This window comes from Ammospiza caudacuta, chromosome 25 (genome assembly GCF_027887145.1).
Source record: "Ammospiza caudacuta isolate bAmmCau1 chromosome 25, bAmmCau1.pri, whole genome shotgun sequence".
Taxonomy (NCBI): Eukaryota; Metazoa; Chordata; class Aves; order Passeriformes; family Passerellidae; genus Ammospiza; species Ammospiza caudacuta.
In genome coordinates, this window is record NC_080617.1 from 5,145,838 (window position 1) to 5,173,613 (window position 27,776).

A 27,776-nucleotide genomic window follows, 5' to 3' on the forward strand; every position below is an offset into this window, starting at 1 on the left:
GCCGGGGGCGGCCGAGCCGGGCCGTCGGGGAACCGCCCGGGAGCCGCCGGAGGATGTAGGAGGCGGCAGCGGGGTAAGAGCGGCGGGGGCGGCCCCGGGGGTGCCCGGCGCAGAGCGGGGGTCGGTGCCCGGGCTCCGCCGTGCCCAGCGCGGGGGGGTGCGGGAGGGGATCCCGGGGGTGCTCGGTGCGGAGGGGGGGCTCTCACCAGCGAGGCAGCGGAGCCGTGCGGAACCGGCCCCGCGGGAACGGGACGTGGCACCTGCGGACCCATCCGGCATCACCGAGAGGGTGTCCGGGGGTGAACCGGGGAGGAAGGAGCCGGGGGATGGCCGGGGGCGTCTCAGCGGTGCCGTGGCGCTCGGCTCCGCCAGGATTCCCCGTGGGTGGGGGAGAGGGGGTCCCCATCTCCTGCTCCCAGCGGGCATCCCCATCTCCGGCTGCCCGAGGCGCTGGGCAGAGCGGCGCAGCCCGCAGCCCCTCCAGCCTCCCCTGGATGGCGGCGCCAGCCATCCTGCGTTCTCCCGCTGCTGCGGAGGGCTCGGGGCAGGCCCAGGACCCCTCCCCACCCACAGGCTCCCCCTCCCCATCCTGGCGAGGGGGTGGTGAGGACCGTGCCCGGCTGAGTGCTGAGCTGTGCCCATCACCGTGCAGCCATGGTCCCAGCCAGCCTGGCAGGCAAGCAGAGCTTCGGGGGCCCCTGTCTGGCTGCTCCCTCTTGCTGCTGCCTTCCTTCCCCCGGGCTGTTGGGGTTTCTTGGAGGAGTCGATCTGGTCCCTCCATCCTGTGCCAAACCTGCAGAGCAACTTGGTGCTGGGACCGCTGGTGTGTCTCCATCCTGTGACATCCAGCCCCTCATGTCACCTCCCTCGCCCACAGCCGATCCCTGCTGTCCCCTGGCCAGGAAGAGGGGACAGAGCCTGGCTGGTGGGGGTTGATTATCCCCGTGGGAATCCAGGCAGCCTTGCTTGGTGTAAATGGGAGCAGGATCCGGTCAGCAGTGCAGATTCTCCTTTAGGAAATGGATGCAATTTTTGGTCTTTCTCAGTTTCTCACCCCCGTGCTCCCACTGTTCCCCCCAAATGCATCCATGGCTCGCAGCCCTTGAGGACTCTGTGTGTGCAGGGATGGAGCAGGGGAAGGCCACTGGGAGCTGGGCATCCTGCAAGGAGCATGTCAGCCCTTTCAAGCATTAGCACAGTGCCGGCAGGGCTGGGAATGCAAAAATAGCCATCAAAGTGACCGTGGAACATCCGAGCCTGGAGGGGCCCCTTTTGGCTGTGGCAGTGTGGCAGCACTGACGTGGGGAGATGTTGGTGTGAGCCAACTTGGGGCTGCTCCGGGTGTTGTCACCCCACTGAGCACCGGGACACCAGGATCAGCCATCCCTGCTGTGGTGAACAGGGTGACAAAACCGTGGTGTCCCCCTCCGAGCCTGGCTGAGATGGTGCTGAGCTTGGTGCCCAAATCTCCGTCCTGAGTGCCAAGGCTTGTGCCACGTGGGCTTGGAGGAGCAGCCCCCAGTCCCCTCAATCCTCCTGCTGGGCCTGGCTCCCACCCAACAGCTTGGGCAAGGCACGGGGTGAGTGAAGGTGTTGGGAAGCCCAGGCTGGGGGTGTTTGGGGGCCCCTCCTTCAGCCTCCCCATCAGCAGCTCAGAGGCAGAGCAGTGCCAGGAGCTGTGGGATGCAGAGCCTGTGTGGGTGGCTGGTGGCTGAGCTGGTGTGGGTCTCCCCAGCTCTGCCCACGCTCAGGGGCAGGATCAGGGCCCGTGCTGGGGTCTCATGGCCAGGTGGAGCTGCTGCGCTGGGGGCTGGGGCTCCAGATCCAGGTTTTGCAGACGCTCGCATCTCTCCGGCAAGCTGAGCCGAAACCCTGGATCCCACCCAGCCAGAAATTTGGATCTGGAGCCAAAGGTGACTCTTGGCCCTTATTGCCAACACGGGCGAAGCTAAAATCTGGATCTGAGCAGAAACAGGAGGAGCCTGGATCCTGCGCAGGGGCTGAACGTGTGGCTTGTGCTCCTTCTGGCCATCAAATTGGATTTCCTGAAATAGCCTGTTGAAGACCAGAGCCCAGCAGGGACCGAATGACAGGTCACCAGGGGTGTGGAAGCCCCATCACGATCCTGGCTGCCTGCTTCAAGACGTTGGCAGCCAGCAATAATAGTAATATACGGTGCCATTGCCGGGAGAGCGCAGCGCTGCTGGAGAGCTAAGAATAGCAGGCGAGACGTGCCAGCAGAGGGGGACTCTGGGCCGGGCGGGGGCCGGGGCTGCGGCTGGACGTGCCCTGGGGGACACCCCGGCCGCGGGGTGGCAGCTCCTCCCAGCGGGAGGACATCCCTGTGATGCAGGTGGCACAGGACAAGGGGATGTGGAGAGTGCTTGGTGCTTAGTGCTGCAGAGCCTGGGTATTGCCCCTTCAGCCTGGCCTTTGAGCTTTGCCATCCCCAAGAACCAGGTGTAGAGCTTGCTCTGATAAAGTGGCATTCAGATCTTGGCCATCTCAATGGCCCTGTCATGCCTGGTCCCTCTATGAGCAGCAGAATGGGGTGGGAGCCACATGGAAAGCCATGGACAGGGCAGCAGCTCATCACTCCACACTCACCTGCCCCAAACCAGGCAGGATTGAGCCCCTTCTGCCCTGTCCTGCCCAGCAGCTCATTCCAGGGCTGCACAGTGTCACTGGCAGGGGACAGAGAGGGCCTGGCCACCACAGGTTCAAAAGCTGAGCTCTGTCAGCCACCACAGCACGTGGCAGTGGAGCAAGTGCCCATGGGGTTAAGGAGAATTGATTTGTACCTTCCCCATATCTGCAAGGCCAGGGGTGCTGCAGCACCCCCTGTCCCCCTCCCACAGGCAGCTGTGCTCCTGCAGTGCCTGTGTCAGTGCCTCTGCAACCTGCCCTCAATCTTAATTAGATTTTCCACGTCGCCCCCCAGCTCACTCCTCCCCAAAATGCTGGAGCAGGAACAAGAAGCCATGACATGGTTTCTAATCAGCTTCTGAATTCAGATTCCTCTTGGCTGTTGTTGGAGGCTCCTCTCAGCCTTTGCTTGGTGCTGCCCGAGCAGGGTCTGGGAGCCCTGCGAGTGGTGGCTCAGCAGCTGGGACAGCCTTGGACACACGCTCGTGTTTGGTGACAGCAACTTGAGCAACACCTGCCAACCCCATCAGAGAGGCATCCAGCGGGCACTGTGGCTCTGCCCAGCTCTGGGCACCACTGCTGAGCTTTCCTGGGGTTCATTCTGCATCACTCCAGTGTGGGAGCTGGGCACGGTGCCCCACGGCTGGCCCCAGTGTGGCTCCTCTGCAGCCAGTGCCGTGCCAGCTTTGGCTCTGCCTCCAGCACCCAGACCCTGTCAGCAGCGAGTTGTGGCTCTGAGCAAAGCCAGGGGATGCAAACAATTCCCAGAGCTGCCATGCCCCAATTAATAGCCTGTGAATCACGGTGCTGTTGGAAGAGCAGATGTTTGTGGCGTGGCTGCCAGAGCTCAGTGTTTCACCAGGAGCCTGCTTGGCCCTAAATTGGCAGCTCTGGGCAGCGGGTGGTGACGGGGCCTCGCTGCCTGCCTGGCCCTCTCCTGCAGGAGGATCAGGAGATGTTTGGGCTGGGAATCAGCTGAAGTTTTTGGTGGGCAGAGGGGAGGGGGAGAACAGCCTGTGTGTGGGCACGAGGGGTGCTGTGTTGGAGTGAGAGGAGTACAAAAGCTGAAGGTATCGAGTCCTGTTGTGACAGGACCTGCTGATTTCCCATTCCTGGGGAACCTCTCATCTTCCCAAAGGGATGCAGGCGCTGTGGTGGCACAGTGGGTGCTGGGGCACTTGTTTGGGGATGGTGAATGGTTGGTACTGGGGAAACACTGCGTGCCTTGGAAGTGGCTGTCCCTGCTGTGGTTGGTGTCCCCAGATGTGGGGTTGGGATGAGATCCCATTGATCACCCCAGGTCGGTGCCATCTGTGCAGCTGAGCTGAGGGATGGCCTCAGCTCTCGTGTTTTGTGTGATGACACCCACCTGCCCCAGGCTCCCCTGGGCCCTCTCGGGTGGGGACACACTGGGGACAGCCCCATGGTGGGGGAAGCACAGGGTTCCCCTGCAGCCGGGGTGTGTGGGGAGCGAGGGCAGCACTCGGGTGCCTGTGGGTGCACAGCAGTGTGTGGGGTGGGCCCGTGGGATGCTGTGAGTGGGAGCAGCCAGGTGCACGTGGCCATGTGCAGTGATACAGAGCTGCTGAGTGTCCATCTGTGTGTGCGGGGTCCTGTCCGTCAGTCCATCCATCCATCCATCCATCCATCCATCCATCCATCCATCAGTGTGTGGGTCTGTGTGTCCCTCTGTGTGTGCAGGGCCCTGTGTCTGTCCATCCGTCCATCAGTGTGTGGGGCCATGTGTCCATCTGTGTATGTGGGGTTGTGTGTCCATCTGTGTGTGCAGGGCTCTATGTCTGTCCATCCATCAGGCCGTGTGTCCATCTGGCTGTGCCGGGTGTCCATCCATCCACCGGCCTGCGGGGCTGTGTGTCGGTCTGTCCATGCAGGGCTGTGTGTCCGTCTGTCTGTGCGGGGCTGTGTGTCCATCTGTCCGTGCGGGGCCGTGTGTCCGTCTGTCGGTGCAGGTCTGTGTGTCCATCTGTCTGTGCGGGGCTGTATGTCGGTCTGTCCATGCGGGGCCGTGTGTCCATCAGTCTGTGTGGGGCCGTGTGTCGGTCTGTCCATGCGGGGCTGTGTGTCCATGGGACTGTGTGTCGGTCAGTCTGTGTGGGGCTGTGTGTCCATCTGTCCATGCGGGGCTTTGTGTCCATGGGGCCGTGTGTCCATCTGTCCGTGCGGGGCCGTGTGTCGGTCTGTCCGTGCAGGGCTGTGTGTCCATCTGTCCGTGCAGGGCTGTGTGTCGGTCTGTCTGTGCAGGGCTGTGTGTCCATCTGTCCATGCGGGGCTGTGTGTCCATCTGTCCGTGCGGGGCTGTGTGTCCATCTGTCCGTGCAGGGCTGTGTGTCGGTCTGTCCGTGCGGGGCTGTGTGTCCATCTTCCGTGCGGGGCTGTGTGTCCATCTGTCCGTGCGGGGCTGTGTGTCCATGGGGCCGTGTGTCCATCTGTCCGTGCAGGGCCGTGTGTCCGTCTGTCCGTGCAGGGCCGTGTGTCGGTCTGTCCGTGCGGGGCCGTGCGTGGGCGCGCGGCGCTGCGGGCGTGGGCAGCCCCTTCCCCGGGGTGCTTTCGGTGCGCGGGGGTGGCCGAGCGCGCCGGGGAGCGCGCGTGGGTGTGTCCCCAGCGCGCGGGGGCGACGGCTCCGCCACCGCCTCGCTCCGGCTGCGAGGTGCCGGTGCCGGTGTCGGCACCCGGAGCGTGCCCGCCGCCGCCGCCGCCGCTGCCGGGGGTGGCCGTGACCCCGGGGACGCCTCCGGCCTCGCTGCGCGGCCTGGCCCCGGCATGGGCGGCCCGCGGGGAATTTGCAGGATCGCAGGGAATCCATCGTGCGGCTCCTGCCCAGCCCAGGCCGGCAACTTCATGGCTTAGCAGCGGCGGAGGGTGAGTGGGGTGCTGGTGGGAGGGGAGGGGGCATGGCTGCGTGCAGGGGGCTCCGTGCCTGGCACAGCCCCAGTCCTGGGAGAGCCCTGCTTTGTGCCCAGCGGTGCCAGTTCAGCGAGATCCCCCGGCCCGGGCAGCCCACAGCACTAACCCTTTCGTGGCCGAATCCTCTTCCCTGGCAGCCACGTTCTCTCCTCGGTGTGCAGCCTGTGGCTCCCGGCCAGCCCTCGCTCAGACGAGCCTCGGCACAGCCTTGAAGCTCGCCCGACCGGGATGGGGAGATCCCAGCCCCGAGTCTCTGCTCCTGTTCCCTGCAGAGCTGGGCTGGGGGCTGTGTGTGCTGGGGCCGGGGGCTGTGTGTGCTGCAGGGGGTGTGTGATGGGGCTGGGGGCTGTGTGTGCTGGGGCCGGGGGCTGTGTGTGCTGTAGGGGGTGTGTGATGGGGCTGGGGGCTGGGAGCTGTGAGCACTGGGGGAGGGGATGTGCTGAGTGGGGGCTGTGGGGAGCAGGGCAGGGCTGCCCCTCTGTGTATGCGAGGGACAGGGTCCCCTCTGTGTGTGTCTGTGTGTCTGTGTGTCGGTCCGGGGATGGAGCTGGGGAGCCCCAGCTCTGCCTGCCAGACGGCCCCGCTGCCGGGGAGCGGCACAGCCGGTGCTGACATCTGTGCTTCGAGCCCTGCCTGTCTTCAGTCGGCTCCTTGGCACAGTCACAGTGGCAGTTGGGTCCCTCTGTACCTCTCCGTGGATTCCCCCATCACCCTGCCTCTCCGTGACACAAACCTGAATCTCTGCTGTGCTTTTTTGGAGGGGAAACTGAGGCAGGAGGGAGGGAAGCAGCAGAGCCCTCTCCCGATCCCTGCCATCCTGAGCTTGTTTTTTCCTACCAAGCGATGCCAAGAGCCGGGGGGGAGCGAGGGCGTCCTGGGACACAGCTCTGGGCTGTGTCTGCCCTGGAGCCGCCCAGCTCCTCCTGCCGCTGTCTGGCACAGCCCTGCCCTGGGGCCGCCACAGGGGCTGCCGCCGGGGACACCGGTGGCACGTGTTGTTGGGCACTGTGGGGACACTGGTGGCAGTGGTGGCCGTGGTGGCAGTGGTGGCCATGATGGCTGTGGTGGCTGTGGCAGTGATGCTTGCAGTGGGAGTTTATCGTGGTGGGAGTTTCTAGTAGAGGCCATGGTGGCAGTGGTGGCTGTGGTGGTGGCAGTGGTGGCACAGCAATGGCAGTGGTGGCCATAATGACAGTGGTGGCCATGCTGATGGTGGTCATGCCACAGCCATGGCAGTGGTGGCCGTGCTGGTGGCGATGGTGCCACGGCCATGACAGAGGTGGCCGTGCTGGTGGTGCTGGTGGCGCTGGCCATGGTGGCTATAGTGACAGTGGTGGCCATGGTGGCAGTGGTGGCCACACTGGTGGCAGTGGTGGCCATAGTGACAGTGATGGCCATGCTGGTGACAGTGGTGGCCGCGTTGGTGGCGCTGGCCATGGTGGCCATAGTGACAGAGGTGGCCGTGCTGGTGGCGGTGGTGGCATGGCAATGGCAGTGGTGGCCGTGGTGACAGTGGTGGCCATGCTGGTGGCTCTGGCCATGGTGGCCATAGTGACAGTGGTGGCCGTGCTGGTGACAGTGGTGGCCGTGTTGGTGGCGCTGGCCATGGTGGCCATAGTGACAGTGGTGGCCATGGTGGCGCTGGTGGCCGCGCTGGTGGCGCTGGTGGCGCTGGCCATGGTGGCCGTGCCGGAGCCGGGCGCTGTCCGCGGTGCTGATCGCCGCCCCTCTCTGCGAGTCCGACCCGCAGCACGAACCGGCGGCGATCCCGACCCTCGCTCCCCCCGGGGGTACCCACGGGCACACCGAGTGTCGGGGTCCCCCCTTCCCTGGGGACATCCCGCCCGCCCCTGCCCTTTGATGCGCGCAGCTCCAGACAGGGCCGGTGGGACGGGAACCGCGCTGAGCTCTGTACCCAGCGCCGTGCCCGGCACCCACACCCTGCCCGCCGGGCTGGGCACGGCCGCCCCTCCACGGGCGCTCTGCTCGTCCCGCCGGGCAGGTCGGGCAGGGACGGGCTGGAGAGCGGGACAGGGCAGGGCAGGGCGTGTGGGGACACGGCCACCAAGGCTCCAGCACTCCCTGCCGGCTTTGGGACGGCCAGCGAGGGGCCGCCGGCCCTGCTCGGTGCTCGCACAGGTTGGCTGATGTGCCCGGAGCAGCGCTGCCGGTTGGTAACGCCGGGCTCACCTCGGCCCCCCAGCACCGTGTCCCCAACCGCAGTGCCGGTGTCACTGCTCCCAGAACAAAATGTCAAGCCATGCAAATGAGACTGCGGGAGCGGCTGATTGAAGGGCCCTGCCCCGCCCCGGAGTTGCAATCAAATATGCAAATGGCTCCCGAGGAGGCTAGTGAAGGCTATTAATAGCGGGGATGAGGCTGGGAGAAAGCGTGGTGTTCCTGACGGAACGAGCCTGGGGACGAGCTGGTTCTGCTTGTCCCTCTGCCCAGCGTGTCCCTCTGCAATGCCCGGGCAGGTGACAGGTACTCCCTGCAGGGAGCCCGGGGGCACCAGGGCTTGCTTTGGCCACCAAACCCTTTGAAGGGCAAGTGCTGCCCGTGTGCCCATTGCCCAGCGTCCACAGGGAAACCCAGAGGAACAATCACAGCTGCTGAAACCCCTGGGCTGAGATTTCAGGAGGGATGAGGGGCCCAGCAGGACCTGGGCTCTGCTGAGGGGGTTCCTGTGGCTCAGCCTGGGCAGGAGCTCAGCTTGGGGCAGCTCTCACCATGATGGGGAAGGAAGGAAGTGTCGGAAGGAAGTGTCGGAAGGAAGGAAGTGTCAGAAGGAAGTGTCGGAAGGAAGGAAGGAAGTGTCGGAAGGAAGTGTCGGAAGGAAGTGTCGGAAGGAAGTGTCGGAAGGAAGTGTCGGAAGGAAGGAAGGAAGTGTCGGAAGGAAGGAAGGAAGGAAGGAAGGAAGGAAGGAAGGAAGGAAGGAAGGAAGGAAGGAAGTGTCGGAAGGAAGTGTCGGAAGGAAGTGTCGGAAGGAAGGAAGGAAGGAAGGAAGTGTCGGAAGGAAGTGTCGGAAGGAAGGAAGGAAGTGTCGGAAGGAAGGAAGGAAGGAAGGAAGGAAGGAAGGAAGGAAGGAAGGAAGGAAGGAAGGAAGGAAGGGGGTCCCTCCCACCCCTCACCCTGTGCTTCCCCTCCCTCTGTTGCCATTGATGTCCCTCTCCTGCCAGCTCCAGCAAGAGCACAAGGCACTGGTGGGAACCATGCTGTCCCCAGTGTCCCCAGCCAGCTCAGGGGTCTCGGTGTGCTTGGCCTCTGCTGCAGCCCCTCCACCCCATCTCTTGTGTTTTGGGCTCCAGGAACCATTTGACCTTTTTATAGAAAACCGCGGAAGTCAGGCTGGAGTCAACAGTAACTAATTATTTCAAATCTGAAACTGGAATAATTAGCCCAATTAACAGTCTCAGGTGACGTCTGATTCCATCTGATAACAGCCCGAGGAAGAGGGAGAGTAATTAACCTGTCAGCCTGACATTTGTAGGTCAACACTGGCTCCTCAGGATGTCGGGGTGTGCACAGGGGTATTTTGGGGTGGGCACAGGGGTAATTTGGGGTGTGCACAAGGGTAATTTGGGGTGTGCACAGGAGTAATTCGGGGTGGGCTCAGGGGTATTTTGGGGTGGGCACAGGGTATTTTGGGGGGGTCCCATCTCTCTTGCTGCAGGGGGTCTGCACCTTTGGGGGTCTCAGTGCAGGGAGGGAGCTGTGGGTGAGCCCAGGTGGTTCCTGAGGGAGATGGGCTGGGGGCTGCTGGATGCAAGGATGGAGTGCTGGGGGCTGAGTGTCCCCCAGAAATGCCAGAGCCGCTGGTGAGGCAGCACCTGTGGGCCTTTAAGGTTGCTGTGGAAACGGGGCTGCTCGTTACCAGGAGGAGCCTCCTGCTTTCCAGGCAGGGCCCCCATCCCTGCAGGAGGGGATCCCCACCCCGGGCACCTGGCACTGCACAAACCCCCCGTGTCTGTGAGGGATGTGACAAGGACATGGCTGTGCACGTGCAGGAGGGTGGCATTGGGTGGCATGGACCCCTCAGCCCAGCTTGCCATTGGCATGGGTGGTGGTACCAGGGGGCTGGGCATGCCTGGTCACAGCTGGACACAGCTGGACACAGCTGGACCCACATGGACACATGGACACACGTCCATCCTGACCTGTCTGTGCAGCCCACCATGCCCTTGTGCCCCCTGGGGACCCTGTCCTGACACCTCAGCTGGCACACGGACCCAGCCTGGCACTGGGGCTGTGCTGGCTGCCCCCTGGCAGGGCACAGGGAGCAGAGTGTGCCAAGGCACAGCCCGCGGCCACAGCCCGGCGCCGTGCTCAGCTCCTGGAGTTTTAATGAGGTAAATTGTATAAAAAGCTCCGTTTGCCCTAAATGCCCATCCCTGCGTGAAGCTGCTGCAGCACAGCCCGGGCACACCCCTGGAGCTGGGCAGGGGGCTCCGGGGCTGGGCACACGCTCCCGGGCTGGGCACGTGGCAGCAGCAGCAGGAGGAGGAGGACGAAGGCGGTTTAGCACATTTGCAATCATTTCCCTCCTCCCCCCCAAGTTTACAGCTTAGCTCAGCGGCTTATCAGCCTCCAATCTCATTAAACCAGGCAAATTGTAGCATCTGATATTTTATGGAGATTAAGGTGTGCGCCCAGACTCTATAATTATCGGCAAAGATGTATTTACAATACCTTGTTGCTAGTAAACACAAAATAACTTCAGATCAAAGCTCTCTTACAGGGGAATAAATCTGCCCGTCGAGCGGAGCACGGCAGGGACACACCCGGGGTGGGTGGGCATCACCGGGGGGACACGGGGGGGGGCGTTCCGGGGATGTCCCCGCTCCCACGTGGCCGCTGCGGGTCCCCCTGTGCTGGATCCATCCCCAGGCGCTGCTCCCACCCCTCCGGCCGCGGCTCCAGCGGGGATTCCAGCGCAGGGACCTCCCCGCCGAGACAAACGCGGGATTTATCGGCACATGTGCGTTGCCCCTGGATTCCTCACGGCGGTGGCAGCGCTGCGGATTACCGATGTGGTGACGCTGGTTTATTGCTGCCTGAAGTGGATTTATCCGTGCGGCAGGGCCCGGGCTGGCTGCTGGTGTAAATCACCGCTGGCAGGAGCCTCGGGGATGTGGCTGCATCCTCGGCATTCCGGCATCCCTGGGGGTTTTATTGCTGGGCTCCCCACGGGACCGTCCACTGCACGCCACAGATCAGCTGCCCCTTCTCCATCTCACTCACTTGTGCCCACTGAAACGAGAATAAAATGGTGATAATGCTGCAGACGTCCTCTGGAAAGGGCTCTGAGGCAGATGAAAAGCCCTACTTAAGAGTGAGGCCATTATTATTAATAACTTGGAGCCAGGCTGTAAATTCAGCCGACACAGCTATTATGGGAAACGAACCTGCTCCCGTGCTGGCTGCCAGGTGTGGGATGGGGATGGGGAGCAGGGCTGGATAACCCCAGTGCTGCTGCTGGGCCATGTCCACAGCTGGGCCAGCAAGGCCAGAGGGGGCAAAGCCACTCGACTCCATCTCTGGGGTGATTTCTTGGCTTTTCTGGGAAGGATGGAGATGTGAGGGAGAGATCCTGGGGCACAGCAGGAAAGGAGGTGGCTGAGCTTTGCGACAAGGCTGAGAGCTGGCCCAAGCTCAGGTCAGGGGTGATGCAGGGTGTGAGGAGCATGGGCAGAGCTGAGTGTTGGCAGAGGCCGGGGTGGCACAGCTGAGGCTGGGCAGGACCCTCCATGGCCATCCTGTGCCCGTCTGAGGAGCATCCAGGGCAGCATCACACCTTGGCAAAGGCTGCATTAAAACAAAAATAACTCGGTGCCGTTCAGTGCCCAGCGCCTGCAGCCAGGGCAGAAAAAGGCAAAGCTGTTGTGGCTCCCATTGCATCGGGATGACCTCACCTCCGGCACTGCCACCCCTGAGCAGGGCAGGGGGGGACCCAGGGTGGCAGAGCTGGGCATGGAGCCGGGCATGGAGGGGGTGTGGGTGCCATGAGGTGCCACACGGGTGTCACGGGGGCGCAGAGCGCGGCCATGGGCTCGTGGTGCTGCCTGTACCCAGCTCGGGAGCTTCTGCGGGGGAACGAGCTTTGATATAAATATCTTTTTGCTCAGCACACGACCTACTTTCCAGACAATGCCATTAGCCTCCCGACTCCCTCATTCATCTTCTGCCGTCCTCCCCCAGCCCTCCCTGTGCTGGCACCTGTGCCAGCACAGCACACAGGCCATGGAGGGGTGAGCCAGGGTGGGCACCTGGCTGGGTGGCACTCTGGGGACCCTGTGCTGGCCTTGGGGACGGCCAGCAGCCCCGTTCTCACAGCTGTTGCTGCTCCTGCTCTGGTTTGGTAGAGGATGGCTGGGTCTCCTTGGGGCTTTCCCCACCCCATCCCACAGGATACTCAGATGTGTCTCCTCTCTCTGCCTCCAGCCCCGTTCCCTGCCAAGTCCATGCCCTGGGTGGCAAATGGCATCATCCAGGGGCATCCTCAGCCAGGGACATCCTCCTTGGGTACATCCTGGTCAGGGCAGAGGGGAGCACAGCAAGGCAGCCACGCATTGGCCCAGGGGGAGTGTGTGGGGTCAGGACCTCTCCTGAGCACCCCCAGAGCTGGTGATGGACCCACACACACATGGTTCATCCAAGGATGATCCCACAGGACCTCCACGTGCTGGCAGAGGCTGTGGAGCTGGTGGGATTAGGGGCAGGTTGGGCAGAGGGTGCCCAGCCCCACTGCCATGACAATGCCCAGCCCCACTGGCTCGTGGGGATGGCTCTGACACCAGTTTTCCCCCCAGGAGCTGGAAACATCTCTCCAGGCCCACCCCACCACCTGCACACCTCCGTGCACCCCTGGGATGAGCCCCCGCTCCTCCCCTGCAGCTAAAATTAAATATTCAATTTGTATTGCTGGTAAATCCTGCAAATCTCTTTTATCTCTAAGCTGTTGTAGCAGGAATATCGGTGGTGTAATCTGCATGGGGGCTCATCCCACTGCCCTTCACAGCTCCCTGGCTTGGACCACGCTCCGTTTTCCCCACATTTCTCTCTGGGATGCTTCTGGGTGGTGGGGCAGCTCTCCAGTGCCAACAGCAGAGCTCCCCATGGCACCCATTCTGTGGGTGCTGCTGGCTTTGGGGACAAGGGTGTACATGATCCCTAAATTGTGATGGAGGTGCTCTTGGCCCAGGTGATCCAGGTGGTCCCACCAGAGCATCCCCCACGCCTGCTGTGTCCTCACTCAGCAGCCATTCCCCCCTCCCCGTGCTCTGTCCCCGCGCTAAGAGCATTGTGCAGAATTATGTATTTAAATATTTAGGTTTTCATCAGCTTTGCAAATTAAGCCCATCCATTAAAGCAGCAGTTTGGGTCCTCTGCTGGCAAGCTGGGCTGTGCCAAGCCTCGGGCTGGCTCTGCTCATGCCAGCCCTGGCCCCAGGGGATGCAGCCTGGGAATGGGACGTGATGGCCCCGAGCGTCCCTGCGGGCACAGGGACCAGGGCTCTGCTTCCTCCCTGTTCCTGGAAACTCCGGGCCCTTGGGAGGGGCGTGGTGCCCTGAGGGGAACCAGCTGGGATTGGTGTTATTTGGGATTGGTGTTATTTGGGGTTGGTGTCATTTGGGGTTGGTGCTATTTGGGATTGGTGTTATTTGGGATTGGTGTTATTTGGGGTTGGTGTTATTTGGGGTTGGTGTCATTTGGGGTTGGTGTTATTTGGGGTTGGTGTCATTTGGGGTTGGTATTATTTGGGGTGGAGCAGAGAGTGCTTCATGCTGAGGAAAGCGGGATGAGGAGCAACGCTGGTGACAGGTGAGAGCAGAGCAGGGATGGCAGTGCCAGCCTGCTGGGGGCTCAGTGGCACTGAAGCTGGGCATGGAAGGGGCAGCCTGCCCAGGGGCTTGGAGGAATGGGCAGGAGATGGTCAGGAGTTGGCACTGCTGCCATGCTCGGTGCTCAGGCTGTGCTGCCCCCAGCTCACCAAAGAGGCTTTGGAGTGATCCCTGGCTTAAGTCATTATACAGCCTGGCTGGGGAGTAAGGGGCTCTTAAAACCTCGGGGCCTGGCTGGTGGCTCCATGTGGGTGGGAGGGAAAATGGGGGTAATGGAGAAATGGGGTTCATCCAACACCAGGAGGGACAATGGGGGTGATGGGGAAATGGGGTTCATTCATCCAACACCACTGCCAGCTGGGCTCCCTGGCACAGCCACAGGGCCTGAGGGAGCTGCCACGGCCCCCAATGCCTCTGGCACAGGCAGATTCAACTCCTGGGAGATGCTGGAGCCCGCCTGGGGCACTGCTGGTGCCTGGAGTGCCCATGGCAGTGTGGGCAGAGCCCCCAGGGTGAGCACAGCACTGGGGATGTCCCTGCTTGTCCCTTCCCTTCCCTGCAGGTGAGCAGCAGGCTGTGGCCTCTCCCTGGTGTCACCTCCCTGTCCCCCTTTCCCAGCAAGCCCTGGAGGCACGGCAGGAGCTGATGGCTGCCCCAGACAGTGTGGGCAGATGTCAGTGTGCCCATGGGAGGGGAGCTGTCCGTGGGCATCACCGCTGATGGGTGCCCATCTGTGCGCCTCAGTGCCCACAATCCCTGTGCCAACTGGCAGGGTTTGGGGTCCCTGCAGCCCTGCCTGGCCTGGGGGTCCCTCCATGGGGGTCTCCCAGCTCTGTTGGTGCACTCCTGGTGCTCTGGCTGTGGGGTCCCAGCTCTGGCAGTCGATGCCCTCTGTGCCATGTCCTGGTTCCTGTGAGCAGGATGGGAACTGCTGTGGGGGTTGGAGGTGCCTGTGCCATGGGGCTGCTGGACTCTCACCCCTGCCAGCCCTTCCTGTGCATGCTGCCATGGCCCATTCCCTGTGCCACCTCTTTCCTTCTCAACCATCTTCCCATTCCCTGTGCCACCTCTTTCCTTCTGTACCAGCTTCCCATTCCCTGTGCCACCTCTTTCCTTCTCAACCAGCTGCCATGTCCCATTCTCTGTGCCACTTCTTTCCTTCTGTACCATCTTCCCATTCCCTGTGCCACCTCTTTCCTTCTCAACTATCTTCCTGGCACCTTGCTGCAAGGCCCAGACATTCCCCATCCTAAAGAGCTTTTGAAAATGTGGCTCTTCCACCAAGATCTGCTTTGGGCTTTGCAGGGATGGAATGCCAGGCTCCTTCCTTTGCCTTGGCGGCTCCAGGATGCTCCAGCTCCTTTGCACACCCAGCACAGCAGCTCCCGCCCCCAGAGAATCAGGTCTGGGGCCGGGCTGGGTGGTCCTGGGCTGTGTGTGCAGTGCAGGGAGGGGGTTCCTGTCCCCCCGAGGTGGCAGCAGGCACGGTCAGTGCCGTTGTGGCGGGAAGTCCCCGCGCTGGCGGCCGTGCGGGATCCCTGGCAGCTGTGGGCGCCTCGTGGCCGTATTTCCTCGCTCTGCTCCAGGAGTAATTGCTCAGATGGGGACGTGGGGCAACTCCCATCCCTCTCCCGGCATGGTAATGAGTGAAGAAGACTCAAAGACAAATGGCTCATTAGGAAGCAGTGCTGCATTGCAGGATTTTTCATCCCACCAACCGCTGCATCAGCAGAGGCAGCACCTCTTGCGCTCACTCTCTCAGCCCTGGAGAAGGAGCTGTCAGGCAGCTGGGGCTGGTGCCAAAATTAATCATGTGCTTAATAACGTGCCCAGCCCGTCGAACGGCCTGTCCTCAGCCTCCAGGCTCTGGGGCAGGGTGGCTGTGCTGGGCTGGAGCCCTGGGGCATTGTGGATTTGGGGTTGGTGCCTGGGAAGTGCCCATTCTAGGTGAGAAGGGATGTGTCAGGGCAGGGCTGAACCAGGGGAGATGCCCCCAGCCTCGGGGTGCCAGAGCCCCCCAGTTATGTCAGGATGTCAGGATCTTCCGGATTTTTTGGGGTGCTGGAGCCCCCCAGCCCTGTCGAGGTCCCAGCCAGCTGTGCTGGATTTTGTGGCCTTCCCAGTGGCCTCAGCAAACACTTCCTGCTCCACTCATATTTGCAAATCCTCAGTTTGTGTTCATCTTTCATGACTTTTAACAAATCTTGCCTCATCCCTTTTTTCCAGCGGTGCTCGGTTGGATCCTGCCCCTCACAGCCCTCTGCAGGCAGCGCCTGCCTGCAGCTGCTCTGCTTTCTTTTATTAACCGTAATTGGTTTTGATTTCCTGATTGCAGCCAGTGTATTTCTGTGATCTTTGCATCCTGCTCACACTGTTCTCCTCTTTCCCTTCTCCTCTTTCCCTTTTTCTCTTTCTCCTTCCCCCATTTCTCTTGCCTTTTCCTCTCTTTTTCCCCTTTCCTTTCCCATTCCCTTTCCCTTTCTTCACCTTTCCCCTTTCTCTTCTAAATTAGGTGATCTCTTACTAAGCCCCTCTTTTTTCCTCCAGACTGTGTAAATTTTACTAATTCAGCCTCATAAAATAACAGTGCAATTAGTAATAAAATAAAATGTTTGCTTTCCACAATCCTTCTCACTTACAACGAGCGGGGAAAGAGTAAATAGATTAAAAGCACGGTGGAAACGACCTGGCTGTATTCCATATTTATTTTCTTACGATGACCGTAGATCAAATTTGCTCAGCCCCTAAGTGGGAAAACCACTTTATTTTTTTTCCCCGGCTCCAGCTCGCTCACGCTGCGTGTTTGTTCTCTCCCGCTTTCATCCCAAGCCGTAAAGGTCCCCAGCAGGACCCAAGCTGGCAGAACCTCGCATTAATTTGCAGAACGGGCCGAGCTCGCACTTCTCCCGGGCTGGAAGGTGGAAATAAAGCCCCTTTGGTGGCGCTGGGAAGGCGGGGTGGCAGGAGGAGGCTTTGTGGAGCGAGCGGCCGGAGCCGGAGCGGATCAAAGTCGGTGGCGAGGTGGCCGCTGGGCCGGCTCTGGCACCCGCTGGCAGGAGATTGCATAACAGGATGGGACTGGCGATGGTTTTGGGGCTAAACTGGGTGAAACACGTGGCCGTGGCCGTGCGGAGCTGTCCCCGTTGTGCGCTGGTGTGGGGCAGCCTCAGGGGATGATGGAAGGCTGGGCTGATAAAAAATACACAGGGAGGTGGCTCAGGCTGGTTTTGGGGGGGAACACCTTTGCTCTGGCTTCATCCCCATCCTGTTCCTCCCCCAGAGCTGCTGGCCCAGGGATTCCCAGCGTGGAGGAGCTGCTGCTGGTGAGGCCATGAGGACAGCATCCCCCTGAGCGCCGGGCGGTGAGTGCCACCCGCAGCCACCCCAGCGTGGGCTGCCCATGGTGGGGCTGCTGGGGAAGGACAGGGGGCCAGGACCCCCTGAATGCAGAGCCATCAACCCCAGCTCTTGGGGTTAGACATGGAAGTGTTGAAAACCCAGTCTTGCCCTGTGTCAGGGTGGTTTGCCAGACCCAGACATTGTGGTGGGGTTTTGATGTCCTCTCACATCCCCGCTGGTGTTCCTGGAGCTGGAGGAAGGATGGGAGGATCCTGGGTGCTGTGGGGTCCCAGGGAAGCTCAGGCTCCTGGTGGGTCTGCCCTGAATCCCTGCAGCCCTGGGGCTCAGCACGGTGCTGCCTCCAAGGCAGGGATCTCATGGGGCAGCTGCTGGGAAGCGGAGCTGCCTCTGCCAAGGGCTCCCATGGGAAATTAAGCAGGAGAATGAATTTCAGGATGGCCTGGAGCACCAGGGACTCCGAACCCCTCTCCTCCCTGTGCTGACCCTCGAGCCCCTCTCCTCCCTGTGCTGACCCTCCAAATGGGGAGAGACATCAGAGGAGGTGGTGATGGGGAGCCACTGGTGGGAGTTTCTCCAGGCTGGAAGCAATAAAGGCGAGGAGTGAGTTATTTGTAATGGTAATTATGCTCTTCCAGTTTATCCTAGCACATAATTGTGTGGGCGGTAGGTTCCCACTGGTGGTAATTACCCTGGTGTTAAATGGCACAAAATTCAGCTGGGCTGGGTTTTTCCCCCTTGACTTAAATCTGCGCTTTGGTGGCACAAATCCTTCCATCCCAAAGGCTGCTCAGTGCATTTGGAGGGACACAGCTCCAGCTCTTGGCCGTGTGCCCATGAGCCAGCCCCAGTGCCATGTGCCAGCCTGCCCACACTGCCCTCCTGGCACAGGGGACAGGAGTGACATCTCCCATCATGGCACGAGGCCATTGGGATGGGGACCTTGCACTGTGCCACCCATTCTGAGCCCCACAAGGTCTCTCCCAACCCTTTCTCCATCCCGAGGCTGCCCTCAGGGATCCCGGCAGGTCCCTGGGCAGGGCACAGACGCCTGTGTCGCCTTGCTGAGCTGGGACACGGATGCTCCAGCCCGGCGCGTCCCCACCCGCTGCCGGCGCTCCGCAGGTGCGGGGGAGCGGCGGCGCTGCCTCGCCTCGCCCGCGGTTCCGGCTCTGTTGAATTCCTGCACCTGCCGAGCACAAAAGCCCGGCGGGCTCGTGCTGACAGGCTCCGCAGATATTTTGACTCCTTCTCGCCGCCGCGGCAGCAATATTTGGATCAGCTGAGAGCTTCCCTCCCCGAGCAGGAGATGATAGCTCAGCCCGCGGAGGCAGAGCTGGGCTGGGAGCCTGTTTGTCTGTCTGTCCTTCTGTCCTTCCGTGCTGCTGCTCGATCCCAGGCCAGGGAGGCAGCTCCATCCCACGCTGCTGCTCCTGCTCCCCGCAGCAGCTGTCTGGGGAGGGGAGAGGATTCATCTGCACCAGCTGCACCTTCCGCTCAGCAATTAGGGAGCCTTGTTAGAGCAGGAGCGGGATCTGAGGATGGGGAGTGGAGCAGGATGGAGCCATCCAGCCTCAAAAAAGCTGGGAAGGAAGGTGGTGATGGCTTAGGGCAGATGTGTTCTCAGGGCTCTCTCTGCTGCTCAGGGCCAAAACGCCATCGCTGCCCACTCCCACAGCCCTTGGGGACCCCAGCTCGCTCTCTCCTCCAGGCCTGCTCGGGGGCACGACCCCGTCCCACCAGCCGTCATTTCCAGTCTCCGTGGTCAAATCCCCACGAGCCACAGGGAGCATCCCACGGTCACCTTTCCCTGCAGCCAGTCTGGGAGACGTGCTGCCTGCAGCACCCTGCTCGAATATGACAACAAGAGCGTTAACGATGCCTGTTAATTAGCAGAGATACTCTGGAGAATAAGTAATTTCCTCATTTACAGTCCAACCAAAGACGGAGCCTTTGAGGGGCTGCAAGGCACACAAACCTCCATGGGTGCAGGTGGCTCAGGCTTGGTTGGCGCTGGCTTAACGCTGTCCATCCTCCTGCTTTGCCCTGGGGCTGCCCCTCACACAGCACAGCCACCTCAGCTCCTGGCTCCCCATCCAGAGGGTTTGCCGGGCAGGAGAACCCTGGATCGTGGGTCTCCATGTGGGGCTGGATGGAGACATCAGAGCTGGACCCCCCTGCACCCCACGGCAGATCATTAGCGGTGCTGTGAATTGCAACGGCTGAAAAACCCAGCCAGAGCCGCTTTCTAATGGAGAAACACTTCATAATATTTGGTGTTGCAGAAGAAAACAAGGATCTGCTGATGGCAGCATGTCCTCCCTCGCCGTCTGCAGGCCCTGCTGCCTGCATGGCTGCTGGCAGCACCTTCTCCTTGCCATTGCCCCCTCCAAGCACCCGAGCTGGGGGTAAACCCAGGTGCCTGGTGTGCGCACTGTGCTCCTGTCACCATGTGGAAAGCCAGGATTCTGGCACTTCACAGAAGATTCCCAGCCTTCTCAGCTGGTTCCTGTAAGATAGCCCCCAATGTTCTGCTGGTTGTGGGTGTGCAGAGGGGGTCTTGACACTGTTCTTGTCCCTCTCCCCACAGATGAGCCCGCAGGGGCATCCCGGCAAGATGCCGAGGCTATGGGGTGGGTGCTGAAATGATGAAGGGCTACCATGGGGAGCGTAGCCAGACACAGCCCTCCTCCGGCCACCGCTGCCGCTGCATCCCTGACAACTGCGAGCATCCCGCCGACTGCATCCCCGAGGGCCGGCCGCCCTACCTGCCCAGCCCCAGCGAGCCGTGTTCCCTGGAGCATCCCTACTGCCCCGGCGCGGGCAGCGAGTGCCCGGGCGGGCCCCTGAGCGAGCCGCCCTCCGCCAGCGCCAGCAGCACCTTCCCGAGGATGCATCACGCGCAGCAGCAGCAGCAGCAGCAGCACTACGACTCCTGCGACGAATGCATGGCGACCGCCCACCCCGCCAGCAAGATCAACCGCCTGCCCCCCACGCTGCTGGACCAGTTCGAGAAGCAGCTGCCGCTGCACCACGACGGCTTCCACACGCTGCAGTACCCCCGGGCCGGCGGCGCCGAGCCCCGCAGCGAGAGCCCCAGCCGCATCCGCCACCTCGTCCACTCCGTCCAGAAGCTCTTCGCCAAGTCCCACTCCCTGGAGGCGCCGGCCAAGCGGGACTACAACGGCGCCAAGATGGACGGCCGCGGGGACGGCTACCACCACCACCACCACCACCACCACCATCACCACCACCACCACCAGTCCCGCCACGGCAAGCGCAGCAAGAGCAAGGACCGTAAGGTGGACTCTCGGCACCGGTCCAAGATGTTGGGCTGGTGGAGCTCCGACGACAACCTGGACAGCGACAGCAGCTACATGGTGTCCGGCCGGCACGCCGCCGACCAGGGCAGCCAGTACTGCGTGGACGCTCCCGAAAGTGCCTTCAGAGACTTGACCTTGAAGAGTCTAAAGGGCGGCGGGGAAGGAAAATGCCTGGCCTGTGCCGGCATGTCCATGTCTCTGGACGGCCAGACGCTCAAGAGGAGTGCCTGGCACACCATGACCGTCAGCCAGGCCCGTGAAGCCTATCCCAGCGCCGGCGGCACTGAGAAGACCTTGATGCTTCAGGAAGCAAAGGCCAAAGACCGAGCGTACCAGTACCTGCAGGTGAGGGGCTGGGCAGGATGAGGGGATTGGGGTGACTGTGGGGCGAGCCTGAGCTGGGACACTCCATCCAGCAGCCTGGGGTGCTGTGGGGATGCTCCAGCTCTGCTCTGTGTCCCCAGCACCTGTGCCCCATTCCCATGGCCCCGATGTCCCCTTGAAGTCCATCTGCTGCCTCCTGCCCTGTGCTGCATTTGGGGTCAGACAGCTCTGTCAGCTCAGGGCCACCAGCAGTCCTGTGTCTGCTCCCTTCTCACTGCTTTTATCCTGCCTGTGTGTCTGGCTGGGTGCCACTGCCTGCCTCATCACCGGGCTCCCTTCTAGGTCACCCCCCTTCCAATTAAAAGCTAATTAACTCTTCTCTCCCTTTCCTGGGGGAAGGAGACAGGGAGCAGCAATGCTGTGCTGGCCGGTGGTGGGGGTGGCTGGGGCCTGTCTCCGCTGGCAGTGGGGGCATTGGGCCAGGGTGCTGCCCCCATCACCCTGGCTGGGGGCCCCAGGGGACACTGTCCCCCTGTCACTGCCCTATAAGGACCCCGTGGTGCTGGCGTCAGCAGCACGTGATGCCACTGGTGTCCGATACGTCAGGAGGGTGCTGCGCTGGCATGGGTGGGATTTGGCCCAGACGCTCCTGCCAGAGGGGCCGTGAGGTGGGAGTTGCTGCACCGCCCCGCGCTGTGGGAATGGGGAGCTGTGCCTGTTAGGAGGGATCTGCTCTCCTGGATTTTGGGGCTTTCCAAAAGGGTCAGAGCCCCTGGGGTCTGTCCCTTCTGGGGCTTTCCAAAAGGGTCAGAGCCCCCAGGGTCTGCAGCTTTGGGGTGCATGGGGAGGACAGGGGAACAGGGCACACATGCTGGATTTGGGCTGAATTTGGGCTGGATTTGGCCTGGCTCTGCATCCCACCTGTGGGGCCCCAGCCACCACATCCTCCCACATTTGCCTCCTGCTCCAGGTGCCGCAGGACGAGTGGAGCGGGTACCCGGCGGGCAAGGACGGGGAGATCCCGTGCCGGCGGATGCGCAGCGGCAGCTACATCAAGGCCATGGGCGATGAGGACAGCGCCGACTCGGACATCAGCTCCAAAGTGCTGCCCAGGGCGGCCACGCGGCGAGACAGCTACCGCCGCTCCTCCAGCGCCGACCAGGCCAGGACCAAGTAAGGGCTGCTGCCTCCCAGCCCCATCCCAGCTCTGCAGGCAGCAGTGGGGCCAGGGCCAGGGCTCCCTGGGAGGACGAGTGGCATGTCCCTGCTCACGGCATTGTCCCCACTCACAGCACTGTCCCCTCTCACAGCACCCTCCCTGTTCACGGCATTGTCCCCTCTCACAGCACCCTCCCTGCTCACAGCACCCTCCCTGCTCACAGCTGCACTCCCCAATGCAGCAGCACCCAGCCCTGTCCCTGCTCGGTGTCAGGGCACTGGGGGGGACATGGCTATGCTGGGCTTTTGGGGAGGACCTGCTGCTGCAGCCACATGTAGATTGTGGGGAGAAGAGGCATGTTCAAAGGGGGGATGAGTGAGATGTGCTCCAGTTCCAGTAGGTGACAGTTTTGGGGGCAGTAAGGAGTGGGGAGAGCAGTGGCCAGCGGGAGGATCGCTGCGGCTGCGTTTCCCAATGCTCTGCTGGAATGTGTTGCTTTTGGTGCGATCCCTTCTATTCCCACTGTCTCTCATTAGGTTTGCAAGTAGGCACTATTCTGATTCATATATCTGTAACTGTCCCAGCTGCTGCACGCCACCGCGAATGCTCCCGCGGGGACAGACCTACGGGCGCTCCTTCACCACCGGCCAGGTATGTCCTGTGGCTCGGGTTCCACGGGGCAGGGATGTGGTGGACATCACTCTGGGCATCCCCTGCCCTGCCTCAGCCTCACCCACCGCTCTCCCCAGATCAACGATGAGCTCAACCACCAGTTTGAGGCCGTCTGCGAGTCGGTGTTTGGTGAGGTGGAGTCGCAGGCCGTGGAGGCGCTGGACCTGCCCGGCTGCTTCCGCATGCGGAGCCACAGCTACCTGCGGGCCATCCAGGCAGGCTGCTCCCAGGACGACGACTGTCTCTCACTCTTCTCCATGTCGGCCCCTCCTGGGCCACCCATCACCAGCAGCATCCTGAAGCCCAGCACTTGTGAGTCCTATGGGGTGGTGAGGGCTTGGCCGCGTGAGGGAACCCCACATCTCCCTGCCTGCTCACCTGGGCACATGCCAAGGGCTGCTGCTGCCCTCCCCCTGGCCTTTGACCCCTGTAGTGCCCGGGACAGGGTGTGAGCATCCTGTTTGTCACCCAGTCCCAGTCAGGGGGCTGCTCTGTGTCCCCAGCAGGCATTTGCCATCCCCTCCTTCTGTCCCCATCTCTGCCCTTTGCTGGGTGCTGCAGCAATGTGGCCAATGTGGGTCTGGGGTGCTTTCCAATCCCAAAAACTGGTCAAACAGCACCTCTGAAATCTGGCCCATATCTAACCCAGCTTAGGGGCAAACCCTGTGGGGCCATGATGCCAGTGCTGTGGGAGGAGATGGGCAGAATTCCCTGGGGCCCCTGTTCGTGGCGGGAAATGAACAAATGTCTGTGTTTTCACGTGCCTTTTCATCCTGCGCCTCTCCCACAACAGCCTTCAGTTACAGAAAAGCTCCACCTCCCATCCCTCCAGGAACCAAAGCCAAACCTCTCATCTCCGTCACGGCGCAGAGCAGCACCGAGTCCACCCACGAGAGTTACCTGCCCAGCGAGGTCGCCCGCAGCCCCGCCTGGTCCAAAGACGCCGCGGCCCGCTGCAACTCTGCCGAGAGCCTGGAGAGCTCCAAGGTGACGGCCGTGGCCCTGGACCTGCCCCCAGTGCAGCCCCGTGCCGCTCCCAAGCCCTCCACCCTCATCATCAAGGCCATCCCAGGCCGGGAGGAGCTGCGGAGCTTGGCTCGGCAGAGGAAGTGGCGTCCGTCCATCGGCGTGCAGGTGGGCTCTGCTCCTCCCTGTGGGCTGCCACGGTGGTGTGGGCTGTGCTGAGCAGCCACGCTGTGTTTTGGGGATTCCCTCCAAGCTCTCTCTCTGCCCCTCGGCAGGTTGAGGCCGTCTCTGACTCGGATACGGAGAGCCGGAGCCAGAGGGAGTTCCACTCCATCGGGGTGCAGGTGGAGGAGGACAAAAGGTACCACTGCTACCCCACAGCATCTTCTCCCTCTCCTCTGTGGCTGAAACCCCAGAGCTCAGCACCATCCCCATCCCAGGCTAGCTGCCCCCACCTGGAGCAGGATTTGGCCTTTCCTTTGTCCTCTCTGCTGCCCAGAGAAGGTTCTGCCCTATTCCTGCCCTATTCCTGTCTCCTCTGCTGGGCTCAGCCCTTAGCTTTGAGCCCACGCCAGGTGCAGATGAACCTTTGGGCATTTCTGTAGTTAACCATGACATTTTGGCTGGGATGAGAAGGCCAGGTGTGCCAGAACCTGCGTGGCCTGCGGGAGGGGAGCTCTGGCATGGTGCCCATGCAGCCTGGTGCTCCTCTCCATCCCTGGTCCAGCACTGGTAGCCATGGAAACAGGCTGAGAGCAGAGGAGATGAGGGACTGGCAGATCGCAGCTGCTCAGGGTTGTGCCTGTGGCCTTGAATGCTCCGGGATCCACCCCGGCATTCCCAGCCCCATCCTACCCGTGGGTGTCCCTCACCCTGCCCCTGCCACTGTCATGCCTGACAGGGGGGATTTATTAAAAAAATATGGATATTGATCTAGTACCGATATCCAGCTGTGATGGACAAGAACTCTCTAACAGTTTAGAGTTAGAAAGTGTATGTTTATAGGGGGATAGCTCCCAAATACACACCCCAATTTACAGGTGATTGCAGAGTCCTTTTATCTATACAAGTATTGAATACCCAAAATACAAATACATATTCATAACTTTGGTATATCCCCTTCCCTGCTTCGTATGGTAATTAGTTCAAAAGCTATTAACCATGCATAGTTTGTTCCTTGAAATGGGTCAGTGGTCCTTTTCATGGGGAGGGCTCCCAAAATGAGGAAGTAAATGAAGTCTTCCTCATTCTGACCTTTCTACCTTTTCAATGCAAATATGACAAATGAACCCTTGGTAGAATTCCCACTCCCTGTCTTCAATTGGTTTCAGAACAGAGGAGCCCTACAATTGTCTTATGTTCCTAAAAGCTATTTATCAATTTCTATATTCTTCATCACAAACCCAGCTAACCAAACATTGTGCTGACAAGCAATCAATTATCAGTTAACTACCAACTCTTAACTTCATCAGGGCTTACCCATTTATTTTAATTAACTCCAACGAAGCTTATCTCTAACTAAAATCTTAGCTCCTCTAAACCCTCTAAATTCCTTAAAGTTTATGTTTCACGGGGATGGGACAGTGAGGGACTGGCAGTGAAGGTCCCCACACTCTCCCTGTCTCTGCTTCAAGCACTCCAAGAGCATCACAGCAACTACTAAACTCTTAACTTCATCAGGGCTTACCCATTTATTTTAATCAACTCAAATAAAATTTTAGTTCCTCTAAAATCTCTACATTCCTTAAAATTTATGTCTCAGGGGAATGGGACAGTGAGGGACTGGCAGTGAGGGTCCCCACATTCTCCTCGTCTCAGCAGGCGAGTGCACTTCAAGCCCTCCAACGGTGTCAGAGCGACTACTAACTCTTAACTTCACCAGGGCTTACCCATTTATTTTAATCAACTCAAATAAAGCTTATCTCTAACTAAAATCTTAGCTCCTCTAAAACCTCTGAATTCCTTAAAGTTTATGTTTCAGTGGGATGGGACAGTGAGGGACTGGCAGTGAGGGTCCCCACATTCTCCTCGTCCCAGCAGGCGAGCGCACTTCAAGCGCTTCAACGGTGTCAGAGCGACTACTAACTCTTAACTTCATCAGGGCTTACCCATTTATTTTAATCAACTCAAAGCTTATCTCTAACTAAAATCTTAGCTCCTCTAAAACCTCTGAATTCCTTAAAGTTTATGTTTCAGTGGGATGGGACAATCCCTGCTGGCAGTGAGGATCCCCACATTCTTGTCTCAGCAGGCGAGCGCACTTCAAGCGCTCCAACGGTGTCAGAGCGACTACTAACTCTTAACTTCACCAGGGCTTACCCATTTATTTTAATCAACTCAAATAAAGCTTATCTCTAACTAAAATCTTAGCTCCTCTAAAACCTCTGAATTCCTTAAAGTTTATGTTTCAGTGGGATGGGACAATCCCTGCTGGCAGTGAGGATCCCCACATTCTCGTCTCAGCAGGCGAGCGCACTTCAAGCGCTCCAACGGTGTCAGAGCGACTACTAACTCTTAACTTCACCAGGGCTTACCCATTTATTTTAATCAACTCAAATAAAGCTTATCTCTAACTAAAATCTTAGCTCCTCTAAAACCTCTGAATTCCTTAAAGTTTATGTTTCAGTGGGATGGGACAATCCCTGCTGGCAGTGAGGATCCCCACATTCTCGTCTCAGCAGGCGAGCGCACTTCAAGCGCTCCAACGGTGTCAGAGCGACTACTAACTCTTAACTTCACCAGGGCTTACCCATTTATTTTAATCAACTCAAATAAAGCTTATCTCTAACTAAAATCTTAGCTCCTCTAAAACCTCTAAATTCCTTAAAGTTTATGTCTCACGGGGACAGGACAATCCCTGCTGGCAGTCAGGATCCCCACACTCTCCCTGTCTCCGCAGGCGAGCGCGCTTCAAGCGCTCCAACAGCGTCACAGCGGGCGTGCAGGCGGACCTGGAGCTCGAGGGCTTCACCGGGCTGGCCGTGGCCACCGAGGACAAAGCGCTGCAGTTCGGGCGGCCCTTCCAGCGGCACTCCTCGGAGCCCGAGTCGGGCCGGCAGTACGCCGTGTACAAGACGGTGCACACGCAGGGGCAGTGGGCGTACCGCGAGGATTACCAGCTGCAGTACGACACGGTGGAGGTGCCCCGGAGGGATGCCTGGATCGAGCGGGGCTCCCGCAGCCTCCCCGACTCCGGCCGCGCCTCCCCGTGCCACCGCGACGGGGAGTGGTTCATCAAACTGCTGCAGGCTGAGGTGGAGAAGATGGAGGGATGGTGCCAGCAGATGGAGAGGGAGGCCGAGGACTATGACCTGCCCGAGGAGAGTGAGTCGGCTGGGGTGGGGTGTCACACCAGCAAAGGGAGGGGCTGGGGATCCTGCAGAGCTGGGTGGGCACAGTCATTGTCCTGCAGCGCTCCCACCTTGGAGCATCTTCCCAGCCAAGCCTGAAGGGGTTGAGTGAGGGCAAGAAACACTGGGAAACCCTCTGGGGCTATGAAGAAGAGGAGAGACATGGTGTGTTGGAGGGCTCTGAGCTGCCTGTGACTGTCTGCTCTCCCCCCCAGTCCTGGAGAAGATCCGGAGTGCGGTGGGCAGTGCCCAGCTCCTCATGTCTCAGAAGGTGCAGCAGTTCTACCGCCTCTGCCAGCAGAACATGGTGAGTGTGGGCAGGGCAGCGTGCCAGGGGTCAGCTGTGCTGGGGAGGGGGTGTCTCATACTCTCAGCCATGGACCACCATGGAGGACAGCTGGACACAGAGCTAGCACAGGGAGCTGGGATGGCCCCATGGCCAGCAGAGCCAACATCCCACTGATGGATGAGGGTGGCACTCTGTCCCTCTGTCCCCGTAGGATCCCAACGCATTCCCTGTGCCCACCTTCCAAGACCTGGCTGGCTTCTGGGACCTCCTACAGCTCTCCATTGAGGATGTCAGCATGAAGTTTGGGGAGCTCCAGCAGCTCAAGGCCAATGGGTGGAAGATCATGGAGCCCAAGGTGAGGGCAGGGCTCTGCCACTGGCACTTGTACCTGTCACCTCTTCCTCCCTCCTCGTCCCCAAGCACATCTGAACCCAAACCACTGCTGGGCTCCCACTGGTGGCTGCTTTTAGCAAACCCTTGAAAAACAGGGCTGGGAAAAAGCGAGGCCAGAGAAGGGCTGTTCTGCCACTGCAAAGGGCCAGGCAGGGTCCTGGCACGGGGTGGATAAAGGGATGTGCAGCCCTGCCTTGCAACCTGTGGGAGGGTCTGTGGAGCCTCTCAGCAAGGCTTGAGCCCGCTGATAGGGATAAATAGGGATGCCCATTCCTGGGAGGTCCCGGCCTGACTCCCCTGTTGTCTGTGCAGGAGGAGAAGAAGGTGCCTCCCCCGATACCAAAGAAGCCGCCGCGCTCCAAGGTGCACCCGGTGAAGGAGCGCTCCCTGGACTCGGTGGACCGGCAGCGGCAGGAGGCCCGCAAGCGGCTCCTGGCAGCCAAGCGAGCCGCGTCCTTCCGCCAGAGCTCGGCCACCGAGAGCGCGGACAGCATCGAGATCTACATCCCCGAGGCGCAGACCCGGCTGTGA

The 27,776-nt window shown here is 60.7% G+C and overlaps 1 protein-coding gene across 1 annotated transcript; it reads left to right on the forward strand.

The window, feature by feature from the left end:
- Positions 1-42: 42 nt before the first annotated feature.
- Positions 43-27,776, forward strand: DLGAP3 (DLG associated protein 3). Its single transcript, XM_058819935.1, has 12 exons — positions 43-73; positions 16,693-16,774; positions 19,360-20,437; positions 21,387-21,589; positions 22,112-22,226; positions 22,325-22,559; positions 23,041-23,381; positions 23,489-23,574; positions 26,113-26,537; positions 26,779-26,870; positions 27,064-27,207; positions 27,558-27,776. Exons 3-12 carry the CDS (start codon positions 19,415-19,417, stop codon positions 27,774-27,776), a joined length of 2,883 nt encoding a protein of 960 aa, XP_058675918.1. The 5' UTR covers positions 43-73; positions 16,693-16,774; positions 19,360-19,414.

Coding starts and splice junctions, on each gene's coding strand:
- DLGAP3 (XM_058819935.1), top strand. CDS start 19,415: ATGATGAAGGGCTACCATGGGGAGCGTAGCCAGACACAGCCCTCCTCC. Junction 23,382..23,488: donor GTCCGTCCATCGGCGTGCAG/GTGGGCTCTGCT, acceptor GCCCCTCGGCAG/GTTGAGGCCGTCTCTGACTC. Junction 26,538..26,778: donor CTATGACCTGCCCGAGGAGA/GTGAGTCGGCTG, acceptor TCTCCCCCCCAG/TCCTGGAGAAGATCCGGAGT.